General features: G+C 42.3%; 2 protein-coding genes across 2 annotated transcripts in view; both read right to left on the reverse strand.

The window, feature by feature from the left end:
* The window catches only part of LOC101715120 (endogenous retrovirus group K member 25 Env polyprotein-like), a 40,327-nt gene extending 26,625 nt beyond the window's left edge, over positions 1-13,702 (reverse strand). Inside the window, exon 1 of the mRNA XM_013066611.3 lies at positions 12,094-13,702. The gene's annotated coding sequence lies outside the window, so the exon portion shown is untranslated. The remainder of the gene's footprint in view (positions 1-12,093) is intronic.
* Positions 1-19,479, reverse strand: part of Wdr49 (WD repeat domain 49) — a 179,625-nt gene extending 160,146 nt beyond the window's left edge. Inside the window, exons 1-2 of the mRNA XM_021253888.2 lie at positions 19,338-19,479; positions 18,790-19,025 (exon numbers count right to left, since the gene is read on the reverse strand). Coding sequence (XP_021109547.2) covers positions 18,790-18,954 — 165 coding nt within the window. The 5' untranslated portion in view covers positions 18,955-19,025; positions 19,338-19,479. The remainder of the gene's footprint in view (positions 1-18,789; positions 19,026-19,337) is intronic.
* Positions 19,480-20,294: the final 815 nt, after the last annotated feature.

Below are 20,294 nucleotides of genomic sequence, written 5' to 3' on the forward strand. Positions count from 1 at the left end.
CAAGGTATGGTTTCCCAATAATGCTAGGGTCAGACAATGGACCTGCTTTCATCTCCAAGGTGAGTCAGGGTTTAGCCCTAGTTCTGGGGGCAAATTAGAAATTACATTGCGCATATAGGCCCCAAAGTTCAGGACAGGTAGAGAGAATGAATAGGACCCTAAAAGAGACCTTAACTAAATTAGCCTTAGAGACTGGCAGTGACTGGGTGGCTCTCCTCCCCTTTGCCCTCTATACGGTATGCAATTCACCCTATAAAATGGGACTGACTCCCTTTGAGATTATGTTTGGAATACCCCCTCCCATTGTCCCCAACCTCCAATCAAATGTACTTGTTAAATTTGATGACCAAAAATTGTTATCCTCTTTAAAAAGCCTCCAGCATGTTCATGAAAACATCTGGCCTAAACTGAAAGCCCTGTACGAGTCCGGGCCACCCCCTGAGCCCCATCGTTACTAGCCAGGGGACTGGGTCTTCATCCTGGGATAGCGAGAGAAAAACCTTGAGCCTCATTGGAAGGGACCCTATGTTACTGTTCTGACCACGCCCACTGCTCTCAAAGTCGACAGGATCGCCTCATGGATACATTACACTCATGTCCGCCCTGCAGATCCACACGCCATATTAACAGACTTCAGCCCATCATGTCAGGTATCCAAAGACAACAACAACCCCCTCAAACTCAGATTCAAACGCTCCTGATTTGGGTGGTCGCCATAACCTGCAGTGCCCAAGTGACAGCTACAAATCCCCATGTCCCCTTCAATCGGACTTGGGTAATTATCAATACTGAGACTGGGCTCCACTTGACTTTGGCCTCAACCATGGGACCTAGAGCCCCCTGGTTCCCTGAGTGCTTAACGTTTGATCTCTGCCAACTGGCCAAGGATTCTTGGACACATACCCAAAAGTTGGCAGACGTATACCCGGGTTGCTTTTGGAGGATATTTTATGTGTGCCCAGGGGGTGGAAGAACCACCATATGTGGGGGTCCCGAGACTTACTTTTCCACAAGTTGGGGCTGTGAGACCATGGTTATAGGAAATCCAGCTACACAGTGGAGAGAATTATGGAAACCGAAAAAGGGACCAGACCCTATTTCCTTGGCTCGGGTTCCCGGAAACTCCCAGATACGGCTAGAATTCACTCCAACAGGTAAACAGGCCTCTGGGTGGGAAACAGGCAGGACCTGGGGTGTGGGGGGCCTTGTTCCCCCCCCCCGCTAGTACTCTTGAGTGCCTTTTACGGGCATGTCTAAGCCTGCTGCAAGTCTACCCGGCAACAAGGAAGTAGCCCCAGTACCCTCCCCTTGCTCCCTCCCTCTAGCCCTACGGTATATATGCAGTAACAGCTTTCGCAATAAATGAGACTTGATCAGAAACCTGTCTTGTCTCCATCTCTTGTGTCCCCTGTCCTTTGTCATTCTCACCCCCCCCAGGGTCTCCGTTGACTTACCTGCGGGCTGGGACAAGTGGCGCCCAACGTGGGGCCAGAGAACGGGGGGATCCAGTGAAGAACGCTGCTCGGGGGCCCAATAAAATAAAATAGAAAAAAGAGGATTGCGTCTGACGTGAACCTGCCGTCTTTCCTGCACCTCGGTGAGTTGAGCAGCGATTATGGGACAGGGCATTAGCCAGCATGAGTTATTTGTACAAGGTCTTAAAGAAACTTTACAGGCACGAGGGGTAAAGGTTACAGTCAAACAGTTGTTAAAATTTTCTGATTATATTAGAGATCTCTGCCCTTGGTTTCCCGCCAAGGGTACCATTGACGAGAGGCGATGGAAAAGAGTAGGGGAGGCCCTTAAGGATTATTATGCTACTCGCGGACCAGGAAAGGTCCCGATCACTGCATTTTCTTATTGGAATCTTATTAATGACATTATCTCTCAAAAAACCAAAGATCCGGTGGTGGCTCAAGCCATCCAGGTCGGGGAGATAGCTCTCCGATCGGAGGAAGGATCGATCACTCTCCCTCAGAGTGAGAAGTTTGTAAATACCCTGTGGGACGCCAAGATGGTGCCGAGGCCCGAGCCCCTGCTGGACGGGACTCCCTCAAAGGATGAAGGAGAAGACTTGATGTCTTTTGATAGCGACGATGACTTAGACAAGAAAAAACAAAATGTTATTGATGAGGGTTTACCGGTGGGCTCTGCCTCTTCCAAGCCTTTTAAAGAAAAGCTTCGGCGCTCCTCAGCTTCCGCCTCCGCTCTTTCAGCCCCTGCCTCTGACCCCGTCCCGCCTGTTAAGGAGGTACCAGCCTTGTATCCTTCTCTCCGACATTTCAGAAACCCCCCCTTTTCACAGAACAGTCCGGGGGAGGCTGACTGGGCCAATCTCGAGGAGGAGGCAACCAGATATCGCAAGCCTGATTGGCCACCCGTAGTTCAATGCCCGCCTCCTTATCTTCCAGAACCCAACACTCCCATTGCGCCCGCTTTAGCATGCCCTGTTGTTGATCCCCAAAAGGAACTCCGGGATAAGATAAAATTTCTAAAAGTACAAATAAGATTAGAAAAGGAACATCAAGAACTTATTGCCCAGCTCAAAGGCTTAAGAACAGGCAAAGCCCATGAAAATGTCCGTAGAGAGGACAAATTTAAGCCACAACCCCCCATTAGAGGGGCGGCCCCTAGGGTGCCATCTGGGTCGGGAGTATCCCTAAAACTTGAAAATGCGGAAGCCTTTCCCGTAACTGAAACTACTGACACACAGGGACAGGCGTGGAGACACCACAGTGGTTTCGATTTTAAGGTTATTAAAGAACTTAAAACTGCTGCAGCTCAATACGGGGCCATTGCACCTTACACAATGGCCATTTTAAAATCGGTGACAAAAAATTGACTTCTCTCACCAATATCCGACAGGGGCCTGATGAGCTCTTCGCGGATTTTGTTCACCGCCTGCTCACAACAGTGGGTCTGATTTTTGGGAGCGCAAAAACCGGGACAGATTTTGTTAAACAGCTTGCTTTTGAAAATGCAAATGCTGCTTGCCAGGCCGCCATCCGCCCTTATAAAAAGAAAACTGATCTCTCAGGTTACATTCGCCTTTGCTCAGAAATTGGGACCGCCTACCAACAGGGACTTGCTATGGCTGCTGCCATGCAGGGTTACACGGTCAAACAGTTTTTGTCGCACCACCCAGGAAACAAGTGTTTTTGGTGCGGGACAATGGGTCATTTTGCTAAGGAATGTCAGGCCCCTAGGGCGTTGGCCCCTGGGGCCTCACTTCCGGGGCCTTGCCCTCGATGCAATAGGGGTAGACATTGGGCGAGAGACTGTAGGTCCAAGACGGATGCTCAGGGCCAGCCCCTCCCGCTTGTCCATAACCCGGATCAGGGAAACGGGAGAGGGGGCCAGCCCCAGGCCCCTGCACCCAAACAAATTTATGGGGCACTCAATTTTGCTCCAGCAAGCAACAATCCATTTCAGACCTCTTCAGAGCAACAATGGGAAGTGCCGGACTGGACCTCAGTTCCACCGCCCACACAGTATTGACTCCAGAAATGGGGGTACAGGCCCTTCAGACAGGGGTCTTTGGGCCCCTGCCTAAGGAAACTTTTGGGCTTATAATAGGCAGAAGCAGCAGCACTATGGATGGGCTGCTGATCTACCCAGGGGTGATTGATAATGATTATTCCGGAGAGATTACAGTTATGGTTTCTTCCCCCAAAGTCATTAACACCATTCCATCAGGCCAGAGATTTGCTCAATTGTTACTCCTTCCCGTTCTCCCTACCTCTAATAAGGCTCTTAACAACGCCCGAGGCAGCCAGGGATTCGGCTCATCCGATGTCTACTGGTCGGAGATGCTTTCAGCCCAAAAGCCTCTCATGACCTTGTGGTTGGATGGGAGACAATTTTCTGGATTGGTAGACACTGGTGCTGATGTAACTATCATCAAGGGAAAAAATTGGCCTCAGGCGTGGCCATTAAAAGACACCCTCACCCATCTCAGGGGTATAGGTCAGAGTCAAAATCCTAAACAAAGTGCCAAAGATCTGACCTGGAGAGACCAAGATGGTAATCAGGGCACCATTCAACCTTATATCATCTCAGGGTTACCCATTAATCTATGGGGGAGAGACCTATTATCACAAATGGGGATGATTATTTCTAGCCCTAATGAAATTGTCACTATGCAGATGTTTAAAAATGGGTACATTCCAGGCAAAGGGCTAGGTAAACACTCTACAGGTATTGTGCAGCCCATTGAGCCAGTCCTTTGTAGCTTCAGCTATTCAGGCCGTACGTAAATCTTGGGCCCAAATGTATGTTATACACTATATGGATGTCACACATTACCCTAAATTTGGAAATCTTAAATATATACATGTCAACATTAATACATATAGTGGATTTGTATTTGCCACCCTACAATCCGGGAAGGCTACTAAACATGTAATTGCCCACCTTCTAGTTGCCTTCTCAGTACTTGGATGTCCACAGCAAATTAAGACAGACAATGGTCCAGGCTATACCAGTTCTGGCTTCTCAAAGTTTTACAAACAATTAGAAATAACACACATAACGGGAATCCCATATAATCCACAGGGACAAGGCATTATAAAAAGAGCCAACCTCATACTCAAAATTACATTAGATAAAATAAAAAGAGGGGAATGGTACCCTATCAAGGGGTCACCTAGAAACCTGATATCACATGCACTATTTATTCTTAACTTCTTAAATTTGGATGCCAAAGGATTATCTGCAGCCAACCGTTTCTGGCAACCAGAGACACAAAAACAATTTGCCTCTGTGATGTGGAGAGACCCCCTGGACCACTCACGGCATGGGCCTGACCCCGTACTCGTCTGGGGCCGAGGGTCAGTGTGTGTTTACTCCAAGGAAATGAAATCAGCCAGGTGGCTTCCAGAACGCTTAGTAAAACAAGTTGATAAGCGTGTTGATGATGCCGATGATCCAACATTGTCCAATTTCAACCAGTTAATAATGGTGTCTACAATTACAATCTAATAATCATCAAGAGTATAGTATAATTCAATTTGGCTAGTTATATTTGGGTGCACCCTAATTTATACACTGTATCATATGTTTGTCTATTGTCTGTTGTTTGTGTTCATACAGTTGAGCTCAATGTTTCCCTTCCTCTTCAAAGGATATTCGCCTATTGTTAAATTGACTTATACATAAATATTATTAAACTAAAGACATGCTTTTCTTCCTAGGTTGTTAATTGATCAAAGTACCACTGAAATTTATTTTATGAAAGTGACGTGCATTGTCACCCACACGCAACAATCAAATTGCAATTAACAGTTATAAAATAAAAAGATATATATTCTTAATTGTTTGTCAAAACGATTATAGATGGGAACTCCCTTTGATGAATATAGAAGTGGCCACCCAGAAAATGATTATTCTGGTCTTAATTCATTAAAGGGACCCCCTAGTAAATTTTATATTATATAATATTATGGGAGACATATCACAATGAATATTATCTAAATATGTTATAAATTGATTGTATTGGTTGTCCTTGATATTTAAGCACTGAATATGTTGTTACAAAATGTTTACATTGGTTTAGTTCTGAAAATGTTATTGCAATATGCCCACATTGGTTATCTTCAAAAGCTTAATCAGGTTAGCCTAACCCTCTTATCTACAGCCCAGCCTTGTTTACATCGCAGTACGAAATTTTGCTTACAGGTTAAGAAGATGACATCCCTGATTCCGTTGCATGGTCTGTTGCTGTTCCTGGCATCGACAACAAAAAGTGGATTTCAACCAGTTAACAAAGAACAATTGCTCATTGCCCTGTATGGTAACCCCTGTGACTGTGCTGGGGGTTCTGGCAGGGCTGCACCCACAAGTTACACTCGTAGTACTGATTGCGGCGACAAGATTGCCTACTTAGTTTATGAGGCCGCATTAGTGGGAGGATATAACCAAAAATGGAAATGTGTCACTAAGCCCAAAATCATACCCACTGTCAATGGCAAACCAGGGCCATGCCCTGCCGGTTGTGTCATGGCCACAGAGATGCATTCTACCTGTTACACTGAAGCCCAACAATGTACATATTCCGACGGAAAAATATATTTGACTGCTGTTCTACAAAGAACTTAGAGGGACTCCATCGGAGGTGACTGGGATTTTTCCAGCCCCACTGGATATTCTAAATTTGGCCAAGCCTCCTGTAATGGCGGTCTCGGCAAAGATGTCTGCTGGCCGCCACAGGCCCCAATTCATGTATCTGATGGTGGCGGGCCTTCAGATCAGCTCAGGGAAGAGCGAATACAAAACAACTGGAGACTATCATCCAAGAGATGTACCCCTCCCTAAATTATCATCCACTGGCCCTTCCCAAACCTCGAGGCCCAGACCCTGATGCCCAAACCCTGAGTGTCCTAGAGGCCACTTACCATTTGATCAATACATCTAACCCAGCCTTTGCTGCAGATTGTTGGCTATGCTTGACCCTTGGCACACCCCTGCCCCTCGCCTTGCCAGTTATTGACCAAACTAATTATGCCAACAGTTCTAGTTACAATTGCAGTTTTTCTCTGCCCTTCAGGGTCCAGCCAGTACAGTTCAATGCCTCAGTTTGCTATCTAAATACGGGCCACAACAATAGTTTCGATATACATGTTGGAGTCCAAAATTTCTCTCTCTGCTCGGTAGTGCTTAATGGCCCTGCCGCCATTTGCCCTGCCCTGGGTCACGTGCTCGTCTGTGGAGGGAGCTTGGCATTCACCTCCCTCCCCACTAATTGGACTGGGCTGTGCGTGGTGGCGACTGTCCTCCCGGACATCTCCCTCATTCCAGGAGATGAGCCAGTGCCCTTGCCCAGCTTTGACTATATTGCTGGGTGACATAAAAGGGCCGTCTCACTGGTCCCCCTGCTTGTGGGGCTAGGGTTGTCCGGCGCCCTTGCCACTGGCTCTGCTGGCGTTGGAGTGGCGTTACATTCCTATGCCAAATTATCCAACCAGTTGATTAATGATGTTCGAGCTCTCTCCAACACTCTTACAGATATACAAGATCAGATTGATTCTCTGGCTGAGGTGGTCCTTCAAAATAGAAGGGGTCTGGACCTCCTCACGGCAGAACAAGGAGGGACTTGCATAGCCCTAAATGAATATTGTTGCTTCTATGCCAATAAATCTGGGATCGTCAGGGGAAAAGTTTGCGAACTTCAGGAAGATTTAAACAGACAACGACAAGAATTCATTCAAAATCCCCTCTGGACTGGCCTCAATGGTTTCCTCCCTTATCTTCTCCCTTTGCTGGGACCCTTATTGGGTCTACTCTTGCTCATTTCTTTGGGGCCCATACTTTATAACAAAATCATGGCCTTTCTTAGAGCCCAAATAGAGGTGATAAAAACAGCGCCCATACAGGTCTACTATCATAGATTGGCAATGGCTGACCAGGACGAATGCCAGACCGTTGATTAGGTCCTCGCCGTGGTGAAGTGTTCTCGCCCCACCTGGTGAGTTGGCTGGTAAGCCAATGACGGGCAACTGAGCAAGCATGCCATGCAATGAGAGAGCCCTCGTGTGCCACCTAAGACAGGTGCCAGAGCCTTGATTCTCTGGTTAACCGATGACGGGTAAGGTGCATGGTGCAGACACGTATGTTGCTCTGACCCAAGACAGGCTCAGCCCCTGCAGGCTTGGCTCTCCTGACGCCTTTCTTATAATTATAATTTTAAAGGGAGGACCTGTGGGGGGCCTTGTTCCCCCCCCCCGCTAGTACTCTTGAGTGCCTTTTACGGGCATGTCTAAGCCTGCTGCAAGTCTACCCGGCAACAAGGAAGTAGCCTCAGTACCCTCCCCTTGCTCCCTCCCTCTAGCCCTACGGTATATATGCAGTAGCAGCTTCCGCAATAAACGAGACTTGATCAGAAACCTGTCTTGTCTCCATCTCTTGTGTCCCCTGTCCTTTGTCATTCTCACCCCCCCTCTAGGGTCTCCATTGACTTACCCGTGGGCCAGAACACTGGGGTCTCCACCTTAAGACACCAAGCAATGACCCCGGGCTCTTAGTCACTCTCCGGCTAATAGAAAAGCCACTATGGTCTCACCCTATTGGGCCCCTACCTGCAATCTTCCCAATGCTAAAGCCTCCTCCTACTGCCCTGCCTCCTCCCCCGACTACTACCACAACTACTACTACTCCTCTGCCTACTACCACTACTCTGCCCCTTCTGCCTACTGCCCAGAGTAGACAAAACCAGGTCCAGGTCCGAAACGACCCTCTCTGGGAGCTTATGGTCCAGACTTTTAAAACCCTAAATGCCTCTCGACCTGATCTTACTTAATCTTGTTGGCTATGCTATGATATCAAGCCCCCCTACTATGAAGGAATAGCTTTCCCTGGAAACCTTACTAAATCAGAAAATGCTAGTCAATGCAGGTGACAACAGAAGGGGACAGGTAGACTGACTCTACAATCCATAGTTGGGAGCGGCACTTGTATTGGTAACATCCCGACTACTCACCAACGCCTTTGTAGCCAGACTCTCTGGCCTTATTCTGGAAGATACCTTATAACCTCCCCCCCAATGGATGGTGGGCCTGCTCCATGGGGCTCATCCCTTGTGCACATGAAACAGTGCTCAACCAGACTAGTGACTTTTGTATATTAGTACAACTAGTTCCCAGGCTGATCTATCACCCTGAAAAAGATATTTATACCCCATACTTAGGTAAAGCCCCAACTAGGATTAAATGGGAGCCCATAACAGCCATCACTTTGACAGTGCTCTTGGGTCTAGGCCTAGCCGGAGCTGGGGTGGGGGTCTCCGCCCTGATTTTGCAAAACAAGCATTATAATGATTTAAGAACAGCCATTGATTTAGACATTGAGAGACTCGAGAGTTTGATCTCTCACTTATAGGAATCACTGTCCTCCCTGGCAGAGGTAGTGCTTCAAAATAAAAGGGGCTTGGACTTGGTCTTCCTACAACAGGGAGGGCTCTGTGCCGCCCTGGGAGAAAAATGTTGTTTCTATATAGATCATTCAGGTGTGGTCAAAGAGTCCATGGCAAAAGTCAGAGAGGGCCTAGCTAAACGAAAATGTGAACGTGAACTGGCCCAGGGATGGGCCATGGCTGACTGCCCTGATTTCTACCCTGTTTGGTCCTCTGCTTATTTTGCTGCTTCTCTTGATATTTGGACCTTGCTTACTTAACAAATTGACTTCATTCATTAGAGAACGTGTCAGTGCAGTGCAAATATTGGCTCTCAGGTCACAGTATCAACATATATCAGAAAACCCAATAGAGTTAACCCTCCAAGACCCATGATTGGGCCTCGATAGTCTCATGAGAAGGGGGGAATGTGAGACCTGAGTGACTCCATTTTAAAATTTTGGCCCCATTTTAGAGTAAGGTGGCCTGGACATAAATTCTAGTTCCAAGAAAAACCACAAGATGCACTTCGGCCACCTGCCTGTGATAATGTTCAGCAGTCCCCTAGCAACTAGCCTAGCAACTAGCCTAGCAACAGCTAGTTGGTAGCTACCTCAATGTCCCAGATGCTCTTCTCGATGGCCTGAAACAGCTAATCAGTAGTTATCCCAATACCCCAGTATCCCAGATGTTCTTTTCGATGACTTGAGCAGCCATTTGCAGTTCAGCGCACAAGGCCCAACCAATTAGGTTTAAACTTTCAAAACTTGCTACATGCTAGCCAATTGTGTGATTTGTGTGTGATTTGAAACCCTGCACCTTTTTGAAACCCCGCGCCTTGCTGTAACCTCTATAAAAACCCCTGGTGTTTTAGAGTCGGGGCTCTCAACCCTGACCTGCTGCATCAGTGTGGGATGAGAGTCCCTGCTTGAGCTTGAATAAATGACCCTCGTGTGTTTGCATCGGAATCGGCTCCTTGGTGGTCTTTGGGGACCTTGCAATCTGGGCAGAACATAAACTAGTACAACCATTATGGAAATCAGTATGGAGATTTCTCAAAGAATTGAAATTAGAAATTCCATATACCTTGCTAGGTATATTCCCCAAAGAGCTTAAAAACAGCATACTACACACAGATACAATACATGCATGTGGGACTGCATAACTCTGTAATCATAAAACTCCCCTAGCCCCAACTGTGATTGAATGTGAGTAAATAGATAAAGATGCTTGTTAGTTCTGGGACACTAGATAAGATCTGTATCAGCCATAAGGTCCCAAAGTAAATTACTCAACTCTTTGTTCGAAAACTGATGTTCCAGACACCACTATCTATAGAACAATCTACAAACATCTGCTGACCATCAGTACATGTCAGCTGACCACTAACCTTTGTTCCTCTTCTGTAAATTTCGCCTGTTAACTTCCCCTGCAACCCCCTATAAAAAGAGCCTGGGACTCTGGGCTAGTCGCCTCTCTAAGCTACTTTGCTTTGGGAGTGCCATCTGGCCAGACTAAGGTCTGTTTTACTTTCCAACTTGTCCGGTGTGTTCCTTCCCGGGTGTTCTTCACTGCAGTCCACTCCTCAGAGCATTTGGTAAGGCCCTCAGTCTTAACAATGCACACCAATGTTTATAGCAGCACAACTTGTAATAGCTAAATGCTGGAAATAGCCTGTATACCCAAAACCAGACAATTAAATAAAGAAAATGTGCTATTTATATATAATGAACTACTACTTTGCTATAAAGAATGACAGATTTGAGACATTTGTAGGAAAATGGATGCACCTAGGAAATACAATGTTAAGTGAAATAAACCAGACACATATGTTTAAATACCATATGGTATCTCTCATTTGACTGAGACAAAGTACAAACAAAGACAATAATAAAGGATGGAGAGAAGTGGACAAGGAGATGAATCTCTTGCAATAGGTAAATGGTTCAAGGTGAAAAGTGTGAGGGATGAGGAAGAAGGTGTCAGGTAAAAGGCCAAAGACCAAGACCAGACCAGGCCACAACAAGCCTTTACTAGGGGAATAGATCTGCCAGGCTGTCTCTGAACAAAGGAGAGACAAAAGCAACATGGCCGGGGCAGGGAGAGTCTTTTATAGATACTGGGGTGGGACTTGTAGGGGCTGAGGTGGGGTTGAATGAGGTAGTGACTAGGGAATGGAGGAGCCGGTGATATCACTAGGTGGTAGGAGGTGAGTATTAGGTTACTCTCTAGGCAGGAACAGGGGCATGCTGGGAAGAAGGGTTTATTCTTTGGTGGGAGCAACCATCCTGGCATGACATCACACAGGGGAGGGGGCAAGGCACACTAGGAAGAGGGCAGCTACTATCCATAATAGCTGCTGAGGTAGTGGGAGACCTATCAGAAGGGAAGTGAAATAAGTAGAATAAAGATATACCAAGTACAGGAACCTAATAATCTCATTTAATGTAAACAGTATATGCTATAACATGAGCTAAGATTAATAATACCAACAAGAGTGAAAAATGGGGTGGAGGAATTTGAGGAGGAGGGAAGAAGGGAAATAAAAATAAAAAAGAAATAAGCTGTGGTATGTACATGTAACCACTTTCCAAGATGATTGTAAACTGCATGAATTGCAAACATGTACTAATAAAATAAAAAATAAATATTTAAATTTTAAAAAAGGAAGGTTGCCTTGTGGCAAGTGAGAGTCATGCCATTCAATGGAATGAAAAGTTGACAGTCTACTTCTGAGTCCAATCTCTGTCTCATTATCTGTATGCCCTTATATGTAATCAGGAAATAAAAATGCTTAAAGAAGAGGTTTATATATTTCAGGCTAGTGAGAGGATCAAATAACATCATGCTTACAGAAGTGCTTTATAAAATCTTACCACACTTGAAAGGTTTTAAATTTTTATTCCTCCTTTTTATCCCCACTTGATACAGAAAAGTTTTAGATAACTTAATAGATTGAATATTAAGGTAATTGTAGAAGCAAAATAAGTAATGTGTTCTTTTAAGATTTGCTTTTCTCATAACTCCTTGTTTAAGGTGAGGATTATCTGACTCTAACCAGTAACTTCATTAACCTAACAAAGTTACCTTGCCAGGGTGAATTTACAATGTATATGGCCTATCTTGTGTCTGTGACTTGTAAATAGGAACTGGAATTGTATTTACATATCAAAGACCACTAGGGATGAGATAATGGCTAAAAAGGATACAAAAAGGGAAATGCTGAACAAAAGGGGCTGATACTGACTGGTCTGGTTTCTGGCATTCCCGCTTGCTCTCAAGAAGAAATTTTATTATTTTATCTGAATTCTGTGTCTCTGTGTATTTCTTTCTGAGATTTCTGCAACACACTGATTTCCAGAAAGAGTTTTAGTTCAGTTACAACAGAAGGAACATAGTAAGACTATTACAGCACAGATAATATAACAATTCACATAATGGAAATAGCAGATATTTGTTCTGGAAAATCTACATTAAGAATAGTTGCTTCAATTGAGCACTAAACTCAGATTTGAATGAAGGCAAAAAACAGAACACAATTAGGCATTTGGTTCTCCTAAATTACAAAATGAAGTGTGCAGAGTCATTAAGAGAGACAGAAATTTTCCTGCCATTAAAGGCTAGGAGGACATGAATGTGAGATTGTGTTGGGGACACGCACTTGTCTATACTCCTCTTGCAGTTAGATATGGTCATGTGACTGGGTTCTAGCCAATGAGATGGGAGCCTAAGCCTCAAAAACCTTCCCTATGTGTTCCCCCATGCTCCTTCCCTTCCTAGCAGCTTGATGCATGGCATGGTTGGAAGGCAGCAGATAGAAGAGGATAAGGGACTTGAATACTTATTTGGAGCCACTTATCAATTTAAAAAATCTGCTTTCTATTTTACATGAGCAAGAAATAAGCCTCTTTCATGTTTAATCTATGTGCAGTTGTAGTACTTAACTTTGTATCACTATAATGAACTGAGACATGCCACTTGTAGGGTAAAAAGATGAGTTCTGGAGATTCATTCCAAGATTGAGTAGCTCCGTTGGTCTGCTGGTCTGGTGATGATGACACATCAATGTGGGAGGGTGTGACAGAGCAAACTCCTTACATCTGGGGTCAGGAAGGAGAGAGACAGAGATTTTGGGGTCCCACAATACCCTCTGAGAAAACACTCTCAATGACCTAAGTACCTCGGCTCCCTCTCTTAAAGGTCCACAGCACCTCCCAATACCTCAGCTCTGGAGACTTTGCTTTTAACACATGGACTTTAAGGGGACACTATCCAAATTGAAACCAATCACATAATGTATAAAGAATGACATTATTGTCAACAATGGTGTTATAGCTTATATCTACATATAAGCCCCTAGAGCCTCATGCACTCATGGGTGGGAGATGACTGGGTAATGAGGGCATGATAATGTGATGTTGGGAGGTGAGGCCTGGTTGGAGGAGGAGGGTCACCAGGGGCATAGCCTGGAAGGGTCTATCTCCCTCCTTTCTCCACTCTCTGCTTCCAACTGCCATGCTATGAACTGTTTCTCCTCTGTGATGCCCTTCTGCCATGCCACCCTGCCTTGGAGCCAGTTGACAATGGACTGAAACCTCCTTAAATTGTTAGTGTCAAGTATTGTGTCAGAGAAAGTAACTAATGAGAAAGTAACTAAGACAAATGGGCCACATAAATATGATGGTGGTCATCTAGCGATGCTGTAGCCGTAAAAGTTTGTGTAAGTACACACTATGATATTCACCCAATGAGATCACCTGTAAACACATTTTTCACAAGTCCTGTCTTTAAGTGATGCATAAGTACATTTTACTCAATTTTCACATCCTAAAAAAAACAAAGTTGTCTAATTTAGAAGATTATATGATAATATAACACTAAATTATTTATTAAATATTATTTATTAAATTATAATTTAATAAATAATATTTATTAAATTATTTATTAAATATTTAGCTATCAGGCTTATCTAATAAAAATGTTAAACTGTCTTCTTGAACTATATCATATCTTATCAGAGACAAAATATAAAATATAAACATTCTGAGGGAAGACAATAAAACAGAAATGGGTAATTTTGTTTATGCGTTTGAGATGGTGGCACATGTAGTGGAAAGAAAAGAAGCAAGAGATGAGGTTACCTGTGGAATGTGAGGCACGTGCAGTGGGGCCTGTTCTCCTGTGTACCTGAATAGTGAAGTTGCCATGGGCAATGTGAAGGCCTAGAGGTTTCTAGATCCTTAACAAATTGGGAGGAAGCTTGGTGGTTCAGAAAGAAGAACAAATACGGGAAAGAGATGAAGGGGCCAAACCTCTGTATCCCCTGAAATCCTAGTCTGCCCGCAAGGGTATGACAGGGTAAGTAAATCTCAGCTGTGTTTTGTTGAAGGAAAGAAGCATATTTCCTAGGCCCTGTTATAAAATTGTCTGCAGTCATCTTGGGAATTTTATACAGGTGATCTAGAATAAGGATACCATAAATTCTACAAATGTAATTATTTTAATTTTCCTCAATTGCAATGTTAGGACTTGGAGAATTACTTCCTGAACTTTTCTCATCTTTTGAGATTAAGGTAGCCTCAGTACAGTGTGTTTAGATTCCATTCGCTCTCAGGACACTTTCATTCCAAGAATTCTCACCGAACAGTCTCCAGAGACTTCCTGTTAGAGGAGTTTTCACTGTGACTTTTTCACACTGAACTATTTTCATCCTTCTGACCTTGAGTATGAATACATCTTGTGCTACATGTTAGTTTTGGGGGTTTTTATTTCTAGTGTTAGTTAAAATTAAAGATTTAGCAAGGTTTTGGCAAATGGCAGCATAAATAGGGTGAGGATGGCCCCCAGCTTTGGGCACATAACCTGAGCTGGAAGGGATGTGTAAGGACTTTATTTATAGAGGCAAATCGGGACCCTATCTAGAGAGCTCAGCAGTTGTGAGCAAATTATATCAGGCAAAACAGATTAGAGAGGCAACAGAGCATCCAGTATCAAAGGCAGAAAGTTCTTACACAATGAGGTCAACAAGAGAGAAAGCAAGGAGAGAAATATGTTGATACCAACGTAACCAATGCACAGAACAAAATATATATGAAGTCCCAATGGGGCTTTCCAAAAGTTTCATTTCCTTTACACCATAATTTTGACTTCTCATTATTCCTATAAAATCAGCAACTACAGCCATTCTTTCTTTCATGCAATAGCTGGCTTATGAAGTTTCTAAGAAAATGTAAAATATGGTTGACATCAAATTAATATAGATATCCAGAGACCATGTCATTTCTCTAGGCATTGCATTTCTACAGGAAAGTTTGAGTAACAACCATCTTACAATTCTATGAATAACACAAGTTTCACTCTCTTTAGGCTGGTATATGTTCTTTTGACACCATCACTTAAAAGAAAATGAAGTTTCTTTGCTAGTCTCTCCACATATATAACTTCGTTCCAAAGAATAGAATCAAGACATCAATTAGCATCTTTGCTTCCTAATATGATGTGAAATAGAGGATGAAAAATGATACATTTTTATTCTTCTAGGCGCATTTTGCCTTAGCTCCCATCTCTGACCACAAGAAAAAGGAATGTAGAAAAACATTAACAAGTGTCATCGGAAGCTTATTTCCTTTAGGAAACATGAATTAGAATCAAGACAGTGTTAGAGAGTATGTATTTCAACTTCTAACTGAATAAGTAACACCAAATGTTAATTGCATACTCCATCTGTGTGGATAGCACTCTTCCCTGTGCTGCCCACTAATACCTCACTTAATCCTTGAAAAAAAAACTCCATTATGTCCACATTAGAAATAAAAGAAACTGAGGTCTAGAAATGCACAATATCACATTGTAAGTGGCAAAATTGGTATTCAAATCTAGGAAATCTGACTTGGGACTCTTGAACACTAGATGACCCTGAACCATTTACACTACTATACAAACAACATAACTACATGCTTTATTCCTAAATGTTACTACTAAGAATAATATGGTATGGACATTTCACTTGGCAACATATGTATAACAACCATTGCACCGTTCTAAGAACTCCCTGTTCTTCATGTAAGCATTGCTACTGCTATTTAAGGAGATGGGCTTCTGCCAATATATGTCAACTCTTAAATCTCAAATAAATAGTCAAATAAATAAATAAAAACAAAAAATGAAGGAACCTGGTGCAGAGTCTGGCATTTCCAGGGGCATGTCTTTAGTGAGTGCATCACAAACCACTGCCTGCAGAGTCTGTGCTGCTAGACAGCAGCTAAGGGCATTTTTACCTTCTGCTACAGTTTTCACCTCACACCTAGGTGTGAGCCCAGCACTCCTGACAGATGGGCTGAAGTCCACTGACCTCGTCCAGGGTGTTGTCTTCTCAGAGTGTCCATCCTGTGTTTAGAAATCATGTTTGCTCAAGGGCTTGACTCTTAATACCAGCTGTACATGGCCCTTGGTTTGCTCTATTCTGTATTAAAAATAGATCATTGCCATTTTTTCTTCTTTTTTTTTTGACTCAAAAGTCAACTAAAAAAACTGCTATAGATACTCTGTGTTCATGGAAGGTCAGAACTGTATTTTCTTCTCCTTTGTGGTCCATCAGTGCCTACTTTTCCAACTGGCAATTTCAAAATCAGTGATCCTATTTTGAAAGGTCTAATGTAAAACAAAAGAAAACTAAAAAAGAAAAAAACACTTGAGACTGAACTTTCTATTTTATCTTGGGTTCATTTAAGACAAGTGTGTAGTTTGGCAAGACATCCACCCCAACCTTGAGTAGCAGTTTCACTAACATACTGATTATAAAACTAACTCTCCTAATGGAACTTTGAGTTCAAATTATTTGTGCTCTTAGCACCAGAACAAAGCTGTCACATTTCTGTTCATTCCAGAGTCAAAGCTGTCATAATCTGCAGTTATATTTTTCTGATTGTCCTCAAGCTGTCAAAATGTTTGCTATGTTTATCAAAATATGCCAAATTCACTGGGGCATTGGGCATGAGCAGCCCTGAAATCTTTCAGAAAAATGAGGTTAGAGGAATAGCAAATACATGGAGATTAAAATGAGAAAAGTGTAAGACCATATCTTTGCTACCCAATATGATAGAATCTATTGTAAATAAATGATTGCTACTATTGGGGCATAAATGTATCAACACAAATAGAATTGAAATTATTATACAAAATGGGGTATAATTGAATTTCCATGGTTAGTAACTTTTATTTATGTTAACTTGTTTGTTGGATAGTTAACAAATAAAATTTATTCCAATTATAGGTCAATATAACTGTTAGACTTCATGTTTTATTCATTTAAAGTTGTATTCCCAAATAGTGTATGTCTGCTTCAAAGTAATAAATACACCAAGCACCCCCAGGAGGACCTTGTAACTGAGATCATATTTTAGCAAACATAATGGAGTAGAAAGCATGGAGGCTCATGTCCATTTCACAGCACAGAAGGGCACTTCTTCCTACCCACATTTGAAACTAAAAATCACTTTGGTATGCTATTAATTAGGCATAGCTGCAGAATTTTAAATTAATTAACTAAGTTAGGGAGAAGGAAATTATTCTTTGGTAGTTAAATTCCTATAGTTTATTTTGTGTGTGGAATTAAAATGAAAACTTTTCATTTTGTTTTTATTGGCATTGCTCCAGGACTGACAAGAAGCACCTGAGGCCGGTCCTTCCTGTGGGTCCATGGGACAGCAAATGACCAAAATCAGCTCTGAAGGGAGCTGTGTCCCTCAGAGGGAGGCAGGAGAGAACAGTCAGAACTGGGTGTGTACAGCTGCATTTGCCTCATCCTAGGTCCATATCAGATGCAAGGACAGTTATTATTGCGGTCATTCAAATAATCTGGGGTACTCTGGTTTTTCTCATGCACAACCATAATTTTTGGTTACCATCAAATATGTTGATTTCTAAGAAAAAATAATTCCAAGAATTAATTCTCCTTCCTTATGGGAATAATATTTATGTGCAACAATTCCGTTGTTTCTGGTTTTTGGATTTTTTTGTTTTGTTTTGTTTCGTTTCATTTTTAGTACTAAAGATTGGAACCTAGAGGTATTGTATAACATCCCCAGATCTTTTTATTTTATCTTCATTCTTGGTTCTTTTTTTCAATTTTTATTTTGTTATTAGTACATGTTTGCAGAACATAGTGATTACATTCCTCATGGGGAGGTGGTACACATTCATGACACATCTTCATTCTTTTTTCATCCCCTTCTCCTCCCCTCCTCACTTCATCTCTTGGTCCCCTTCCCTTTTGCAAAAGATGTATCTCCCTGTTTCCAATATTTATCTTTTATTTTGCTTTTTATTTATATTTTGGGTTTCAGTTTTTGAGTTAGTGTCTCTTAAGTCGTCCAGGCTGGCCATGAACTTGGGATCCTCCTGATCCTCCTGCTGCAACCTCCCAAGCAGTTGGTATTACAGATATGAGCCACCACTCCCACTATGTGTAGCAATTTCAAGCTACATAGTGGTATTCGTCTTAAAGAACTGAGCGATAAAGTTACCAAGCAATGATGTTAAATTCAAGTCTGGCTATTTTCAATTCCCTGCTTTAACTATTAACTATATTACATTAAGAGAAAGGGAAAAGGAGAGAAAGAGAGAGAGAGAGAGACAGAGAGAGAGAGAGAGACAGAGACAGAGACAGAGAGGGAAAGAAAGAAAGAAAGAAAGAAAGAAAGAAAGAAAGAAAGAAAGAAAGAAAAAGAAAGAAAGAAAGAAAGAAAGAAAGAAAGGAAAGAAAGAAAGAAAATGGAAGGAAGGAGGGAGGAAGAGAAGGAAGAAGAGAGAGAGAGAGGAGAGAGGGAGAAAAGAAAGAAAAATCTGTTTCTTCCTAGTGTCCTTCGTGAACAACTCAGTCTCTGGTCAATAAGCTGAGCACTTACCTCAAAAGCCCTCTGTATTTTTAAAAAATCATTCACTTCAAGGTGGTTTTCAAGCAGGCCTGTGCCACAGTCTTTGTCCGCATTTAGACCTGCTATTTTCTCAGGGATTCCTGGCCCGGGCTTGGGCCCCATATTTAATTCAGGTGCAGAATTCTGGCAACTCATAATAGCTTCACCTCTTTTCAGTAGCTTTCACCTCTTTCCTATGTTTTTGTTTTATTTTCTTCAACAGATGCCTTTGAAAAGAAACACAACTTAGCAACAGAATCCCAGAATGAAACTACAAACCTTTCTGACAATGAAATTAGGAGGCAAAATGCTTAAGCTAAGCTAAGAAAAGAAATCCCCCCCCCCATTATTTGTTTCTATAGTTCATTTCCAAAATCTACCATCCCCCTGCTTATCTTCTACGGTTACAAATGGCATGGTTAAAAATGTGTGAACCTCCCCCCAAGTTTATAGCAATTGATACTGAAACACCTTCAGATCCTCTTTTAAATGCATTAGAAAAGCAACTTTTCAAAATCTCTTTGGTTAAACTTGCTTACATTAACATGTCGTTTTCAATTCCGTTTTTTTGTCAAGGGGGCATTAGATGAAGCAGCTCCAATGAGGCGCTGTCGACAGAAACCCACCTTCCCAGCAATGTGGAGTTGTTTGTTTCATTTGTTTCTGATGCCTTTGTATGTTTCCTGGCAACCATCATAAAGCCAACTAAAACTTTTCTTTTCCTTCCCCTTCCTAACTAATAATTGAACTGAAAGTGTGAAAGGATAATGTAAACCTTGAATTACTTTTTTTTAAAGAATGGGTCAGCCCACTCACTTTTTAATGAAACTACATCCTGCATTATTTAAAGACTATTTTTACTACAAACGTATTTTCTGTGAAGCATATTATCTCCTATGAACCAATATGATTAGCCAAAGAAAAAGAGTATGGCATTCTGGAATTTTATTTTTTTCTACACAGAAATTTGTAAGTCTTATTTAATAAGAACACTATTCCTTATATTCTCTTTACCCTAGTTTCTGTGTGTATAAATTAAGCATGGCTCATAAAACAGTTTTGCACTCATTGAAAATGTGAAAAGAAAGTAAAGCATAACATGATAAACTCAATGATGAAACTATTTACAGTAAGCTGAACTAGTGATGAAAAAAATGAAAAGTAAGAGAAAAAGGAAAAAAATTAACTTTCTGTGAATATTTATCATGTTCCAGGAACTGCTCTCTGTGCACCTTACATTCCTTTTAATTGTGTTTTGTTTTGTTTTGTTGAGACAAGTTCTCACTGAGCTGGCCTTGAACTCACTATGTAGCCAGGTTGGCCTCAAACTCAATCTTCTGCCTCAGCCTTCCATGTACTGGGATGCATTCTTTTTCTTGTTTAACCTTCAGAAAACTCTACGAAGGAGATATGATCATGATCTCCATTTTATGAATGAAATGGCAAAGAAAATGCTGAAGGTCAGACAAGGAAGTTAGTAAGATATAAAATGTGGA

The sequence above is a fragment of the Heterocephalus glaber genome, unplaced genomic scaffold (assembly GCF_053883595.1).
Source record: "Heterocephalus glaber isolate CG9 unplaced genomic scaffold, H.glaber_assembly_v1.0 deba00001504, whole genome shotgun sequence".
In the NCBI taxonomy this organism is placed as follows: domain Eukaryota; kingdom Metazoa; phylum Chordata; class Mammalia; order Rodentia; family Bathyergidae; genus Heterocephalus; species Heterocephalus glaber.